General features: G+C 40.4%; 1 protein-coding gene across 3 annotated transcripts in view; it reads right to left on the reverse strand.

The window, feature by feature from the left end:
* The window catches only part of tspan17 (tetraspanin 17), a 73,637-nt gene that overhangs the window by 55,155 nt on the left and 1,656 nt on the right, over positions 1–16,826 (reverse strand). Inside the window, exons 2-9 of one of the 3 annotated variants that reach the window (XR_015860816.1) lie at positions 12,122–12,172; positions 10,487–10,633; positions 9,597–9,767; positions 9,091–9,216; positions 7,210–7,258; positions 4,201–4,346; positions 1,528–4,011; positions 1,188–1,447 (exon numbers count right to left, since the gene is read on the reverse strand). Coding sequence is in view for 2 of the 3 variants with exons in the window: in XM_088386903.1 (XP_088243029.1) it covers positions 3,946–4,011; positions 4,201–4,346; positions 7,210–7,258; positions 9,091–9,216; positions 9,597–9,767; positions 10,487–10,633; positions 12,122–12,172 (756 nt within the window). In the remaining variant the exon portion in view is untranslated. Of the gene's footprint in view, positions 1–1,187; positions 4,012–4,200; positions 4,347–7,209; positions 7,259–9,090; positions 9,217–9,596; positions 9,768–10,486; positions 10,634–12,121; positions 12,173–16,826 lie in introns of those variants that run through there. The other 2 variants (XM_088386903.1, XM_088386914.1) reach the window with 2 other exon arrangements.

Genomic DNA, 16,826 nt, shown 5'->3' on the forward strand with positions numbered 1-16,826 from the left:
GTTAAGGGTTATTAGTAAGGGTTAGGGTTGTAAGGGGGTGGGTTTAGGGTTGGCATTAGGTTAGAGATTAGGGTCGTTGTAGATCTTCAAACTAAAGTCATCTTTTGAAACTAGGTTTAGAATTTTGAAGTAGGGTTTTAAACTAAGGTTTGGGTATCACAACAGGGTTGGAAATTAGGGTTAAGGTTTCAAACTAGGGTTAGGGTTTCAAAGTAGGGTTTCAAATTAGGGTTCAAAGAAGGGTTGGGGGTTAGCAGTTAGGTTAAGGGGTTAGGGTTTAGGGTTATTGGTTAAGTGTCATAGTAGGGCTTCAAAGCAAAGTCATCTTTTCAAACATTCACCACACTCTGCAGTGCCTTCCCAATACTCAGGGGGCTCTCCACCACACCTTTGTAGAAATTCCTCATGGTGGATTGCCGCAGTCCACTTTGAAATGATATATCGGTGTAGATTCCCCAAATTATCTTTCCCCCGATATTTTCTCATCATTGAACAATCCATACTTTGTAACTCATTGCCGTTTTGTATATGTATGGATTTATAAGATGAATGTTTTACCACAGATATGTAACTTTTCTTACTTCTGTGTTTTTTACATCCAAATGTTGAGCAAAAACTCTCATTTGAAAGAACAAAACAGTAAGTGATGCGATATTATTAAGGGTGCAGGCAATTCTGATAGTGAAATTCAACAATACCCTTTAGGACAAAAATTAAAATATTCAAATAAAATGCCTTTGGATGAAGGTTTTCATGGTGACAATTTGACCCTGGAACTTGTTTTTTTTCCAATTACAATTAAGGGGACAAAGGTTCGGTACATATTGTGCTCCATTGTATTTGATATTAGAAATGAAATGCGTATGGGTAAAGTTGCTGAGTAAAAGAATCTGGTGCCAACACTTGTAACCAATCATGATTGGTCAGGTATACCCTACAGTGTGGTTAGTTAATTTAGAGTGCAAAACCAGCGAACTAGTGAACCACAAAGCAGAGTCGTTCCTTCAAGGGTGTGCTAAAAAAACGACAAAGTAGGTCTTATGATATAAATCCTTTAATATATGAAAGAAGCACATTTCAACACAATATACAGTGTAACAGACCATGTCCCAGTTTCCATATTCGCAAACAGTCCCCCCCCCCCCCCATAAAGCCAACACCCAAAGTAAAGCAAGACATAAGATGTGTTCCGGGTAATATACATTTTATTACGGACACAGGGTTGAGACCTGGGAGGTCTGTGTGAAAAAGAGCATTTCTGTTGCTAACGATAATAATGCTGACCCGAGGGTGGCCCCGGGTCAACCTCTGGCAAGGTCAAAATGTGCCAGAAGATGGTGATGATGTTTCTCACAACTCATTCCCTGAAGACACTTTATGGGTGGACAATGGCTTCTTTGCAAAATATCAACAGAATGGAATGTTCAACTCTTTCTCAGTTTTAAATCTAGACAAGAAAAAAAAAGTCACTGACAACACCTTTAGATTCACATTCCTCATTTGTGTTGTGCACTGCATAAAGCTAACCTGTGGCGTGAGGAGGGTGTGCTAGGTCCATGCCATTTCCCACTTTGACATTCATGGGCTGCATAGGGCTCCTCCATAGGAATGATTTAAATGCCCACCGGGAAAGCTGGGAAATTAACAAGCTAGTTCATGCAAGGCCATTATAATACAAGGACAAAGCAGAAAGAGCTTTTTCATCCTCCTGTAATAAAAGGCATTTAAAGCCAGAATTTAAAGGGAGCGTGGGGACAAAACTCACTTAAAACGTTAGAGAATTTAGAAAACTTTGCTACACAATAATATGGCATTATTCATTAGCCTGTATGCCAATGCAACTGCCTTATTCAATAAGGTAAGACTTCCCCCGGAATTGCCCTTTTAATAGACACACACACAGTGTCCTACCACACTGAAAACAAGACCAGGTGTTTTAAACCCTGAGCAAACGCTTACGCAAGTTCAAGAGCTTTCTGAACAAAGCGACTCGTGCTTTATTTCATCGAGTGTCAACGACAGCTTTGGATTGAACTCAAGATCTGTGGAAGTCAGTGAAAGCATATGCAAGTACTACATCAGACATTTGTTTGATGCTCTAAATAACGATACATTGGCTCTGATGGCAAATTTGTCTTCTCCCCGTGCTTACCTACAAATGACGTCTAAAAAGCTCAGAAAAGCATTTATCAGCACTGAGAGGTTGTGAGAATTTAGTTTGAAAACAAATAACTTGCTGTGCGTCTTGTTCAAACAACCCGAGCGTGTAAAAATACATCAGCATGACAGGCTACCAAACACGGGCGTGTAGGCGAGCGCGCCATGTGACATGTACACAGCGCTTGAGATCACACAGTGCGACAGACTGAAATTCCAGATACGTATTCCACAGGTAAAAAGCTGTGCTGTGCTGTTCCCAGAATATTAAGGCAGCTCATGTTTCATTTTTTTTTTTCATTATTATTATTTTGGCTTATACTAGAGCGCATCCCCACCAACATGTTGACAGATCGCTGCATCACTTGCAGAGACAAACAGTTCACCATGATGACAATCCAAAGGGCTTGATGTGCTGCCTGACAGGCGGGGGGACAAGACGCAGCTCAAGACGAGAAGAGACATAGAACGGTGAGGTGCAAATTGAAACAAATAGTCTGAATGATTCATTAGCATGAGGCAAATGACAGTAAGAGCCTGGAAGTGCACTATTGTCTAATAATCTAGTTCAAGCAGCAATCATATTATACCGACAATGTCCAAATGTAACGTACTCGTTTCCTAATCTATTTCAACCATCCCAAACAAATCGATGTAACTGCGTGGATGACAAATGGTATCTCCTGTTACAACCATGTGCATTCTCTTTGTGTAAACTGTGCTTCTCCAAATTAACTCATCCACTGCCAGTCCAAAAAAGATGAATCCTGGATGTCTTTAGTTGTCAATGCCAGTGAATGAGTTGAAAGGGACGGTAAATTCACATTTTGCCTATATAGAAATGCGAATACTAAAGTCAGCTCTTTGAATAAGTACAAAGTTGAAAACCTTTGCTTGTGGGCGACCAATTTTATGTGGTGAGGCTAAAAATGAGCCAAAACTGCTGCCAACTGTTTGGTCTAGTAACAAAGCTGCAATTTTTAAATCTCTATACATGTAACTACAAGAAAGTAGAATATAAAGGCTAAACACATTGTTGGTGATAGAATTTAAGCATAAGACAAATGTGGTAAAAGGCCCCCAAATCAACAATCCCATGTGCCTGATGGATGCTGTGAAAGAAACCAAGCATCGATGGCGGCTAACCCAGCCATCCCTATCACATTAACAGTTCTAGAGTTAACTTCTCTCTGCATATAGTATGTCCATTGTCCATATTTTAAACAATCGACTTTCAGACAGGCCCTGAGGAATAGCGGGCGTGTTGCAGACAATCACTGGAGATTAATGGCACTTTTTAAATTTCAACTTGGGCTTTAAATGTCCTGAAACATCTGAATAATGACCATCCTGAGGCTCAGGGGTCACCAATGAGAAGACAGAGCCACGGGACCCTAGCTAAATGTAAGTAATGCTTGACTGAAAGAAAAGGGTCATTTTACTTCATTGTAGTCCCTTCAATGGCTTTTAGTTCCCCATCTGACAAGCATCCATGTGCAACATCGTGCCATTAACGCACTTGTTTGAGGTGGTGGTGGTGTTGGTGGGGAGTTGGATGAAATGGTGTTGAAAAAAAGTGATTGATGATCTTCGTAACATCCCAGTTGAGGGGAAAACTAGGTTTTGTTTGGGGAGTTTTCCCTTCCGACAGCTTCCCACAGCCTACTAAAGGAACAGTTTTTACAACATGGATGTGCAACCTAGCTCAGAGTAGTTACACATCAGACAGGAGCACCGCCTCAGAGACCTGCAGGGCTTCTGAGGGACTCCTCAGTTCACCTCCCCCGGTCACCAATTGGCTTTTACAGCTTTGATGTCACTGACCAGGTTTTGAGCGAGGCAGATTCCAAAAATCTGGAGAGGAAGACACACAGGAAATGAGAGAATTTAGGGTAGCCATATTAGATTAAAAAAAAAAAAAAAAAAACTGCGGGGATTTGCTCAACCAGGGGGATCTCACCACAAGGTGGCAGTGACAACATAAAATCACAACCCTAATGGCCACTGGTTTCCTTCAGGTTATTTCATTTACAGTATATTTACCTGTAAAAGTGCGATCCCGACAAAAGTGCCAGCAACAATAATGAGGTTGTCCTGCAGCCACTTTTCAAACTGCCCCACACAGCCTTTGGTATAGATGTATTTTTGTTGATCCAGCTTCCCGGGCGCGGCACCGCTGCTGTTCACTGCTACCTTCGGGGATGGGTTAAATGCAGAGACAAATCTCACCACACCCAGATGTGTGTGTGACAATCATTGGGTCTTTACCTTTACCTTCTATACAAAGCAAAGCGGGAAACAAAGTTCCAGAAATGAGGCAAAAAAAACATGTTTCAATAAGCACACAAGTAATTTGCTCTGACAACAAAGTTCCAGGAATGAAGCAAAAAAAAAAACATGTTTCAAAAAGCACACAGGTAATCTGCTCTGACATGACAGGGACATCTTGAACTCTGACCTATGACTAATGCAGGACAAAACAAACAGCAAACAGTTTGTGTCACAGGAAAAAGGGAGTGATGGCTGAGCTACTCTTTCCATTAGAACATGTGGGTGTGTTTCACAGAGGTCACTTTCAGGCTTCGAAAGACCATAGACCCAGTCCATTTCTTGTGTCTGACAAAATACTACTACATTTTGTGCTATAGGCTGGAACTTCAATTTTAGACATGTACACAACTAGAGCCTGAATAAAAAATAAAAAAAATAAAACAACTATAGGTATGAACAGCAAGCTATAACATGTTCCTTTTAGGCTGCTTGCTTAGGGCAACGCTAAGCCAATGTCCACTCTTTCCAATACCCTTGATAGAACAAAAAGCGGCAGCGACATTTACTGGCAATTTAGCCAACTGCAGCCAATTCTGGAAGTAACACTATTCGAAAGGTACGGTTAAAGGGGCACTCAAATGAGGTCAGTTGGTTACGACCCCACTGAGTCAGACTTCTTCTGTACTTTGTACTGTCTTGACTGATAAGGAAAATGAAGCAAGTGGTCAACCTCTATGTATGTGCCCAGTGTCTGAGGTCAACGGATCAGACGCTACAGGCTGTTCAGAGGACTACGTGGGGTATCAGAGTGGGATTGAGCTTGTTCTGTTGCCAGTCCCTCTCATTGGAATGCCCTTGCGTTAAATATTCGGCAAGCCCCTCTTCTGTCCATCTTCAAAACTTGCCTTAGAACACACATTTGTATTTTTGGGCTTTTGACGGCATTGTTTTTATGTTATTCATTTTTAGTTGTAACTGTCTTCATTGTTATATGTCATATTTCTTTATGTGCAACATTCGGTGGGCAGCTGGGGTTGTTTTAAAGTACTCTATAGATCAGTGGATCTTAACCTTTTTGGAGGTACCGAACCCCATCAGTTTCATGTGCGCATTCACCGAACCCCTCTTTGGGGGGGGGGGGGTTAGTACCGAACCCCATCAGTTTCGTATGCGCATTCACCGAACCCCTCTTTTAGGGGGGATGACATACCAGCAAATCAGTGTGACTTCTGCTGTTGCCTTTGCAAGACCAGTTCAGATATGCTTTATCACGAATTTACACGACATTCAGGTGTGTTCGGCCATCCGCGGGGGGGGGAATAGCATACCAGCTCTGCCGAACCCCTGAAGCCGACTCACCAAACCCCTAGGGTTTGATCGAAACCAGGTTAAGAACCATTGCTATAGATAAAGTAAAGAGTTGAGTGTGCAACCTCAGACCACGTAGGCATTTTGTTCAAAAGCTCAGCCGGACGCTAATTTTTAAACCAATAAGGGGAGCTACTTTGTAGCAAGTTGTTCAGGCGGTCAACTTTCTCAGAAGCTATTTATTTTTCCACCATGGTCATACTGCTGCATTCTCTGAGTCTCTCCATAAACAAGCTGCGCATCACTGATAGCTCCGGCAAAATATTAGTCACCAGGGCGTAAACAGACACGAGGAAAATGAATTCATACCTACTCAGCAGCCGGCAGTTCACCATGCTGCAGTGTGCCTAGCAACAAGCAATCTGTCTGACTGCAGTGCAGTGAGTTGTAACTGCCACACCCACACCCACCCACAAACGCACGCACACACGCACGCACGCACGCGCGCGCGGCACACACACACACACGCACACACACACACACACACACACACACACACACACACACACACACACACACACACACACACACACACACACAGAGCGGACTGGCATATCACAGCCGATTGCCAATTACAGAGTGGCGTAAGCCTGCACTCCAGGCTATAACGGGAGGCTAATTATACCTGCTAGAGGAACAATCTGTTATTAAGGCAGGAAGCGTGCAGAGGAGCCTGGGTAATTAACTCGGTGGATTCTCAAGTTCTGCCGTGATGCTCTACTGATGTTTTGGAGCATTTCTCTGTTTAGTATTATTTGATCATGTATATTAGGCGTTCAAATCTCCCTCAATTGCTCAGGTCGTTTCAATCAGATTGACCTTGTGCGCAAAGAAGCTTGTGATTTCTGCAAAAATGGGCGGCTCCATGCTCTCTGCCATGTGAAATTTAAAAATAGCTGAAATTTCCATCAAGTGTGTTATCTTGACTTTGGCCTTTCTGAATTAAATATAGAATGCAGCGTAGGGACGGCATTGAAAACATCATTATTTTCACAAATCAACATTCACGTACCAATAGGAATTGATTTTTTCTCTATAGTTTTTTTTTTAATTCTGGGATGGTGTTACGACCCTTGACTGCGAGTGCCTCGCCGCGTAAAGGCCTAACATAGATGTGAAGGTTGGCGGTGGATAAGTGAATTAAAGATTTTTATGGCGAGAAGCCCACTACTAGAAGCAAAATGAACTGACCAAATTATTGACTGAATTAAATGGCGAAAAGCTGCGCGTGCATGTATTTTCTTGAAGTACTTCATGAAAAGATGTCTTATCAACCAGTTCTGCCCAATCAACAGAATTAAAGATTCTATCAATAACTATGTATGAATTATTAACAATCAGATAATCAATTATTATGACCATCTATACTGCAGAGAGAAGTAGAGTCAGAGCATAAAACATGTCTGAGGATACCTACCTCTTTGCGTCGAACATCATAACCACACTGGGTGTTGACGACGCCCTTTTAAGAAAAAGAGAAATGAAACCAAGAGGTAATGTCTGTCAGTTGCTTTTTTTTTTTTTTTTACATTTTACAGTTGTGAAACTTAAGCAGCACAAATGAATATTTTTCAGTGGAACCTCTAAGGTCAAATCCCAATTAAGATTAACAACTCCTCTAAGGTCAAATCCCAATTAAGGTTAACAACTCAGAATTTGACAAAATTTTCACGTAAATGGCATATCTCTACCAAAGTTAAAGTGAAACCCCTTCCACCGCGCGTCCCGGATTGGCGGGCATAGTATTTCATGGATTTTTTTGTATTTCATCGTTTGCAAGGATTTTGCTGGCGGAATTTGGAGTTTAAATCCCTTGCATCATGAAAAAATACCCATGTGTACTGATTCAGCCAATCAGTGTCACTATCATTCTGTCAGCTGCTGATTGTGTTCTTTCAGTAGAGAGAGGCAGTACGCTGCTCGACTTGCTGATTCACTTCCGACTTTCCCCTTCCTTTAGGGAATGCAATGTTAGCAAAGTAACATCCTGACATTGGTCTGCACTGCAGTTTCAGAACAGCATTGGTAGAGCCAAAAAGAAATGTTAGTCAGCGAGCAACTGCGTGTAATAAGAATAATTAATCACCAATGTAGAAGGGCTGAGATGAGAGCAAGTTAAAAGAACAAGTTAACACCCAAATGTGTTCTGTCCAGACCAACTAATCAAAACACAGTGTTCCGATTCATGTTTCATTTGTGGAATGTGAATTAAATAGGCAAGATCCATCTCTTTTTATCCATCTCAGGGGACGGACGTTTTGCCATTTGCTATTGACTGAAAATACCATCACAGTTGCCAGGTTTTAGGTCACAACCAATCAAAGCTCAGCTTCAGAAAACTGGTACTGGTGTAGGTGGAACATTTGATGGTCAATTTCAGCACAGATGAAATTTTTTTTATACAAAGACACCATTGCAACCTGGTCATCCTGGAAGGGGGATCCTCCCATTTGCGGTCCCATCTCAAGGTTTTTAATTTTTCCCCGGTTGGAGTTTTGTGAGTTTTTCCTTGCTCTCCTGGGAGTTAAGATCAAAGGATGTTGAGAAGAATTGTGGCCATGTGAAGCCTTTTGAGACGTGTTTGTGATTAAGGGCTCTATATATGTAAATTTGACTTGACTTCACATCTTTATTTGGGAGGGAATGTATGTGTCCAGCAGCATCTTGGAAACATTGTTCCACTATTTGTAATAGTTGTTATTCATAAATGTTGCTCTCTCTTAACATTATACATGTTTAAATGTGTGTTATATCATTTGCGTTGAAAACAAGTTTTTTTTGTTTTTTTTTTTAAATAGTTTTGGAATTTTTATTACAACGTAGTTTCTATTTTGTTTTTACTCTCTTTACCGCATATAAAGAGAAAATAAAGTTTTTAGAGCAGGTTGGTTAGTTTTTATTAGCTTTTATTTTGAAGAAAACGCTTTGTTTTCAGTTGGGGGTATTTTTATTAGTAGCACACCTCGGTGTATTTCTGTATTACGGATTACACTTAATGCAGCAGTGTTTTGGAACTTAACTCCACGCAATGGACGGGTATTTATTCTGTACTCCACGGTCAAAAGTAAGAAAATCTTGCTCAGTAAGTGTTTTGTTGTACAGTATTTATATTTTCTAGGTTTCTTATGTTGCCTGCACTTAATTGAAGTTTTATAATGTGATTCCTTAATTTCCTATTATTATAACTGAATCTAAATGAACACAGTGGAGGTTAATAGAAAAACAGATTGTGTTTGACCTCAGAGACTCCACTGTTCTAGATCCATGCTGCATTAATTGGTTTCAGTGCCTCACCACAGGGTCTTTGACACAGCAAGACAAGGGGACACCACAGCGCTCTCGACTGTGGTTCTGGTCAGTGCAGTTGAAGTACATGTTCAAGTTCCAGTCATCTGGCCCGTGAGCGCCACAGCATGACCACTAAGAAACAAACAACAGGCAGAAATGTAACTGGCAATTAGTGAACAAGCAACAGACACGGATTTAGTTTGATTTGGTCTCGGAAAGGCTCTGAGAGGGCTGCCCAGGCTATGCTTGCGTGGGCTGGCAGCTAACGGTGGCAGAGATAGTGCCAACTGATATCAGACAATAGAGACGCTAATCGGCTTTATGTAATAACAAAGCCCATTGTTTACGCATGAGAATCAATTATCTCTGCCACCTCATAATTGGATAAACACAATCATATTCATTTTGACATTTGTAGCAGACTGGTCCCCTTTGTCTAGAACATCTGCCCCCAGACAAGACTTTGGAAAAGCTGTGCGGACTGTTGCTTTAGGCAGCAGCGGCAGACGTACATATCCCTGGGCGAAGTCAATGAGGTTCTGCAAGTCGATGTCATCCCGGTAAGCCTTGATATTGTTGTTAATGAAGAAGTTGAGCTGGTCTTTGATCCAATCCTTGAAGACGAAGGCGAGGATTCCCGCGGCGAGCTCCAAAAAGAAGATCAAACCCAAGAACACGGAGAACTAAAAGCGAGAGGGTCAGTACACACAGAGCGTCATTTTACTGGCATTGTTAGTCAGATGGTCTTGTGGAAGGCTCAAGTCTCAATTTGCCTGGCAAAAAACGCAGTCCCAGAGGTTGCATTAAATCATCCCCTCACAGTAAACGTAGGTGGAGACAGGCTAATGATTAATGTAGCACAGCCCTATTAGCTCATCTCTCTGACGCCTGACTTACTGTTACTAATGGAAATCGGCAGGAGGTAATAGCTACTCAGAATTGCAAGCGGCAGGTTTGTCTGCGTCAGCTGTCAGCGGAACCAAAATACATCCTCCAAAATGTAGCTGTTGGTTTGGACTTCAAAAGTGTTTTATTTCATTTCCAAACCAAAAGGCACAGAGCAATGTTTGGGAGCTTGGATCCTTGTTTCTTTGATGTTTGGCAATGAGACAGCACATTTTATTTTGTTTGCGTGACGCAACTGCCAATTCTCTTCAAGTGAGTCACAGACACGACACCTGCGACTTCGGCAGCCTCTGCTCTGGGCGTTAACTGTTCTTCTAAAGATCTCTCAAGTGGTTAGACTGTGTGTGTGTGTGTGTGTGTGTGTGTGTGTGTGTGTGTGTGTGTGTGTGTGTGTGTGTGTGTGTGTGTGTGTGTGTGTGTGTGTGTGTGTGTGTGTGTGTGTGTGTGTGTGTGTGTGTGTGTGTGTGTGCTTGTGTGGCCTTTGAAAGTCACTTACAAATTTAAGCAAAAGTGTGTTCTCCCGCAGAGCTCCGATGCATCCAGCAAAGCCCAGCACGAACATGACCCCGCCGACAACAATGAAGAGCCAAACAGGGTCAAAACCTCCAAGATCTGTGATGGATGACAGATTGGACAGCACGCCCTGGGGAAGGAGGAGACATAAAGACAACAGTGGAAAATGATCTTTCGATCAAATGAGATGTCTTAACTTTTTTCTGTGGGATGTCAAAGAGAAATATTTAAAACTCAACTTGTGACACAGCTAAGACTCAATGCTGCAAAAAAAAAAAAAAAAAAAAATGCTGGTTGCATGATGAATAAACCGTTTTTATTTCTATAAGTGGCATGTTTTGATCCCACTTTCATCAGGAGCACAGTTCGCAGGTTTCTGCCAATGTTCACAAACACGTCCTTCCTTTGCACATCCTGCCATGCTCCACCATGCTCTCACTAAACAGTCTTACAGTAAATGCGGTGTTATTTCACAATGATGTAAAACTGCTATCGTTTTGCGATGTTAAGAGTGCCACGTTGTATGATATACAAAAGATCATATCAAAGTACACTCCCCATTTAAATGTCCATCCATTCATTTTCATCACCACTTATTCTGTTCAGGGTCGCGGGGGGTTCTGGAGCCTCTCCAGCTGACATTGGGCGAAGGGCAGATTACAACCTAAACTGGTCGCCAGCCAGTCGCAGGGCACATATAGAGACAAACAACCAATCCCACCTACATGCACGCTGCATTTCAGTATTTTTATCATTATGTGATAATGACGATGATTTTTGTGTTTCAGGCTATGGTCAGCAATAAGAAGCAGCCGTCAAAAGTTTTGTAATAACTGAAAAATAACAAATTCACAGTAGATAGCTAAATGTAGTTGTGTTGAAAATCCCAGAGAAACAACCCAACCATTATTCCAATCCTATACCTGCTATTAATCATTCAGCTCTAACCGCTTTAAATTATTCAAACTGTTCCACAAAGAGACTCGGGTGAAGGCAATTTGCACAGAGTTCATGACCACATAATACTAATCAGAAAGTGCGACCACAAAGACACAGTATTTAGGGAACTGGCATGTATAATAATTTCAAGATAATTAATGAACATATTCACTGGTAACTGGACTTGAAGACATTGTACATGTTTTTACTGATCCACTGATAATGAGAGGTTAATGACAAAAAGTGCCCTTTCATGCTCAAATACTGTTACGAATACACTTAGCGACACCATTGGGAGTTTTTCCAAAAGACCCCTGCTCTCACAAACCTGAAACACTGAGAATATTGAGATAGTAGGTGGTATGCTCATGCTCCTGTACCGTTCCTCTGCATGAAGCCATTGTCACAGAGGCAGAAACGATGACATCAACAAGCTTTATGGCCATATCTTCACCATGATCCAAATTTATATCATTTCTACCACATATCACAGTACCAATAATTCTGCTGCCATAAAGAAATAGGTGGGTTCAAAATAAAAGGTGCTACATACTAACTGTTTAAAAAGTTACCCTTTCCTAATCCTGTATTTCATCTTTGCATGTTGCATTAAACTATTGGAAGAATGCTAGCTATTCTCGTGAGCACTGCGTGCTTGCGTGCATATGTTGAAACGTACCTTCTCCGCCCATGCCCACAGGCCTATGGCAAGGAATGCTGCTCCTAGTAACTGAAAAACAAAACACAAAGAAAACGGGACTTCGTTAGTCAGAACGCTAACTATTTAACAGGTACTATATGCTAACCTTAGACAAACGATTTTGAATCTGAACACAGCTATGCTAAAGAATGCTGCAAAGTCTACATGTGGAAATTAATCTCACTGCAAAGCGCTAAATCTGGAAAACAGGTTTTCTGAGGCTTCAAAGACAACTAAATTCTGACAGCATGTCCTGTGGACAGACTTAATCATTGCATTTTCAGGTTGAATTCATTGCTCCAGGCCACTTAAGAGGCTAAGGATGCGATATCCGGAGGATTAGGGAAAAATCTTTCCAGCATTAGCTTCCTGTCCCTGTGAGGGATGTACGCCGGGGGAACTAAGAAAAAAAAACACTTTTTGAGATGGCTCCTTTATTAGACCATGTCATATAAAACTGCAAAGCAAAAAGTATTATATTTTATATTATATTATATTTTGATCATGATTGGGACCAATTAGAACCAAAAGCCAATTTTTCAGATTTTAATCAATCTAATTTAATCAATTACAATAATGCATCAAATTTTATTTCATTTTAAGACAGTAGCTGTTACAAAATGTTACAAGTGTTTAAAAATGTCTTTTAGTTATGTATATTTTTATTTCCTTGCAAGAGATTATTACAAGAAAGATTAATATATATTAGCAGTGTTCTGCATACAGTATTTGAGTTTTGAAAGGGTTTATGCCTTCTTGGTGGTCACTGTTTACTGTTTATCGTTTTTGTTTCTATATGTTTGAAACATAAATTTGTCTGTCAGGTACATTGCTACAAGTTGTTTAACTTTAATAAATCAAACACTGCTGGGACAATCCTGTACCTCTTTCTTTTCAACCAGAAATGTGTTGCGCTGCTCAGGGGGTACTTGGCTGAAAAACTATTTCAAAGGGGGTACATCACTGAAAAAAGTTTGAGAACCACTGTCTTAGAGGATAAAATAGAGTGAAATTCAGGGGAAAGGTCTTGCTCTCATCAGACAATAAAGGCCTACATTCCATCGAAACTTGGCACCAGCTTTAGGCTAGTCTGCAAACAAAACAAACAAGCAATGTCTGCGCTTGGGCAGGTTCCCAATAACTATACATTTTGTATACCGCTTGTCTTCATTAGTTGTTAGCAATCTCTTGGTACTTGTATTTCACTTTCACTTCCCAAATAGCTATGGCTGGGGTTGAATAAAGAATGTTTGTTTCTTTGTGGATGGCCTGTGATTGGGTGTAGCCCTACCGCTTGCCCAAAGTGAGCTGAGGCTCGACTTACCCACAAAAATAGATGAATGGTGTTGGACTTTTTAAATGTGTTTCAGTGTTGGTTTCATGTTGGAAGTACGACGCCATTTGGCAGAAGTGAAAGATATACACCAGCAAGCATTTGTGATAAAAGCCTGCCTTACATTTGTAACCGTTTCCCGCAAATAGACAGACGCCTGACAGATGAGACATGAGCTGCACCTAGACAGCCAAAGATACAAATGTGGGGAATATATTATGAGTGACCCTAGCTTTTTGACAAAAAAAAAAAAAGCCATTATTGCATTTACATCTGCCTCTTTCTTGAACAAACACAAAACACTAAACTGCAAAGTAAATTGATCGCTGTTGCTTTCGGTGATTTAATCAAATGTTTTTTCTGTCATTGCTTTCGCCTGAAAATAGTAGAACGTGATTGTAATCAGACTGCTATCAAAACAAATTGCCAGCTCACGCTTGTTCCAGCTTGAAAGTTTGATGGAATGGAGTTTCAAAAATAACCAAGATGGCTGCCACATTAAATGAATGTTACATCTCAAAACAGACAAATCAGACGATATCTTCTCTCCCAAAGAGCAACAGGTGCATTTCAAGCTGTTGTTGGTAAGACAGATAAGCCTGTGTGAATCATATTTGGTCAATTTCCGCTTGCGGTATGAGGCACTTGTTGTGTAACTTAAGATTATAATGATGAAACATAATTAAAGATTGAGACATTCTGGTCTTTCCCCACTCACTGACAGGAAAGCGATACATTCGCCTGGGTGAGAAGAAAATGGCACAACGAATACTATGCATCGATGAAATACATTGACCAACCAGTCGGCGTTTGTTTGCACCGAGTTAAAGATATCGAAGGCTCTCCAGAGACACAGAGATGCCGCTGCCATGAATTTGTAAAACTTTTACTGCACTGTGAATCATCCACGGTTAGGAAACATGGCGTTGTGCGGTGACTCTTGTTGAGTCACAACAAATTACAACATCGCTATTCTCTATTGCTCTCTATCGCTATTGTCCAAACTGTATTACAACAGAGTGTACAACACCCTCTTGAAATTTCCCAACAGTGTAATGTGACAATGTGGACTTCTCTACATAGCATGTTTTCTCTTTGCTTAATGAAAGAAGTATTCAATCACTTTTTGGAATACATTTGTCTTAACATTCTTTCAGTTAATTTCATTGATTTCATTGTCTGTTTTTTTGTGACTTCATCAAGCATTTTGAGTTATTGTAGGGAAACTATGCTCATTACGTGGGGTGAATTCATGAACACTGGATCAAATAAAATCCCCCTAATGCTTCTCCGGGGCATTATTAGAGCTGCTGCTCAAAAAAAATGTATGACTCAAAAAAATCTCTCATTTTAATGCGTGAAAGTTGTCTGATGAATAATGAAAAAAGTAAATACGGTACGCTGATTAAAATCCAATTGTAGAAAAGACCCCCGCAGGCTTATAGAATGCCAAATGTCTAATGTTTGATGAAATCTGGAAAACATTAATGCCCTGAGAAGCACATCCCCACAGGCTGGTTGGCCTTTGTAGTTAAAAACATTCTGAGTGACACACCCGCTCAATCTGACACACACAACCTTATTAGCTTCACAGCTATGAGAAATCTTGCTTATATGAAAGACCTTTATCTGCAGTTTTTGCAGGAAAGAAAGCTTATCTGCAGTTTTTGCAGGAAAAAAAGCTCTGTCATAATTTGGCCCTGTCATTAGAGCACAATGGAGTGGATTAAAGCATAACCAATCCAGTATGTTAACACAGAGATTATCAATACGAAAAAGAGTTAATCAGTTAATCCTGTTAATATCAACGATCGTCTTGCAATAGCTTTCGAGTTGACAAAGGTTAAAAAAAAAAAATAAACATCCAAGTGAGAGTTCATGAGTAAGATAATGAATTCTCATCTATGAGACTGCGTTAAACTTTTAATGTTACATTCACATTATTAAATATTTTCATTATCAGGATATAGAATGAAACAATACATTTCAACAACGGCTCCACAATATATAAAAAAATATATCAATATCGCAACATTGACCCATGTATCCATGTCGCAAAGACATGCAATAATTTTCTTCTGAATTTTATATCAAGGTTAATTGCAATTAGTTAGCTAAGAATACATTGATCTTGTTTATTTTTTAGCATGAAAAAAAATTATTTCATTAGATAGTAAAAATGTAATTTCTTTAGGCACATGTCATATGGCAATAATATTGATATTGAGATATTCAATAATCAATATCATGGCAGCCCTAATTTGAACGCACAGCCGATTGTAGGTAACAATTAACATTTGTGTTTTGTTTTTTATGTCCATGGCTGTGCGCTTGTCTGGATTTCTGTGGATCTCCCAGCCTCAACCTGCTGATGACACTCTCCGACACGTTCATGAGTGGCCAGATCCCTCTGAGTCTTTTTTGAAATCTTGCAACGGTGAGGTATTGTTGTAATGTTACATGTCAAAATGTGAATATCACATTCACAAGGACCATCTAAATACCAAAAGTCATCTGTAATGGGTACATTCCATTTTAGGTTAATCCTGAAATTTTATCCAAAAGCAAATGACCTCTAACTTTTTGTATGTAGTGTATGGATGTCGTTTAGAGACTGCAAACTTGGCGAGACTGAGCACCAGTAGTAGCAGTGCCCATCAGTTGCTTCAAGGTGTGATCATCAATCAGATCCACATAATCGACAGAAAAGGTCAATTAATCGATTACTGTATCCACCCCTACTTTACAAACTCAACTGATGTCAAATTCAAACAATTTACACTCTCTTTAATACCAATCTTAGAAGATGACTTGAGAGGAAAAAAATGAACAATTAATGTCCACTAAGTCCATTCACATATAATACACATTTTATTGCCAATCAGGCACGTGCACTGTGAGCCGATGCTGGCTAACAGCACACAGCCTCCATCCAAACAACTCAGCAACCTGGTTAGAGCTTAACACGCTGTTAATTACAGAATGCGGAGCTTTCAAACATTACTGCAGCTCAAGCAGAAAATGTGATTAATTATGTGGATGTGAGAAATGTGTCTATTCTGAGGGACCACAGAATGTGTTTTGTTCCCAGGCGAGAGAATGCCTGGCTGTCAACACCGAGCATACATGGGCACCGGAAGAATCCAAGTAGAAAGGGTTTTATTGCACACAATATTTATACTCTTGGGCATGTTAGTCTTATTTTAGGCACCATTGTCAAGGTTGACAAGAGAACAGCAGGAAAAACAAACGGGTTGATTTGAACAGAATAAACCCCATTGCTGTCTTTTCAACAATGGACTGGCTTGTCTGACGAGTTCACTTTCATAGCTCATGCAACAAGAGAACATC

Source organism: Syngnathus floridae, chromosome 1, assembly GCF_059516105.1.
Source record: "Syngnathus floridae isolate MCC-2025c chromosome 1, RoL_Sflo_1.0, whole genome shotgun sequence".
Taxonomy (NCBI): Eukaryota; Metazoa; Chordata; class Actinopteri; order Syngnathiformes; family Syngnathidae; genus Syngnathus; species Syngnathus floridae.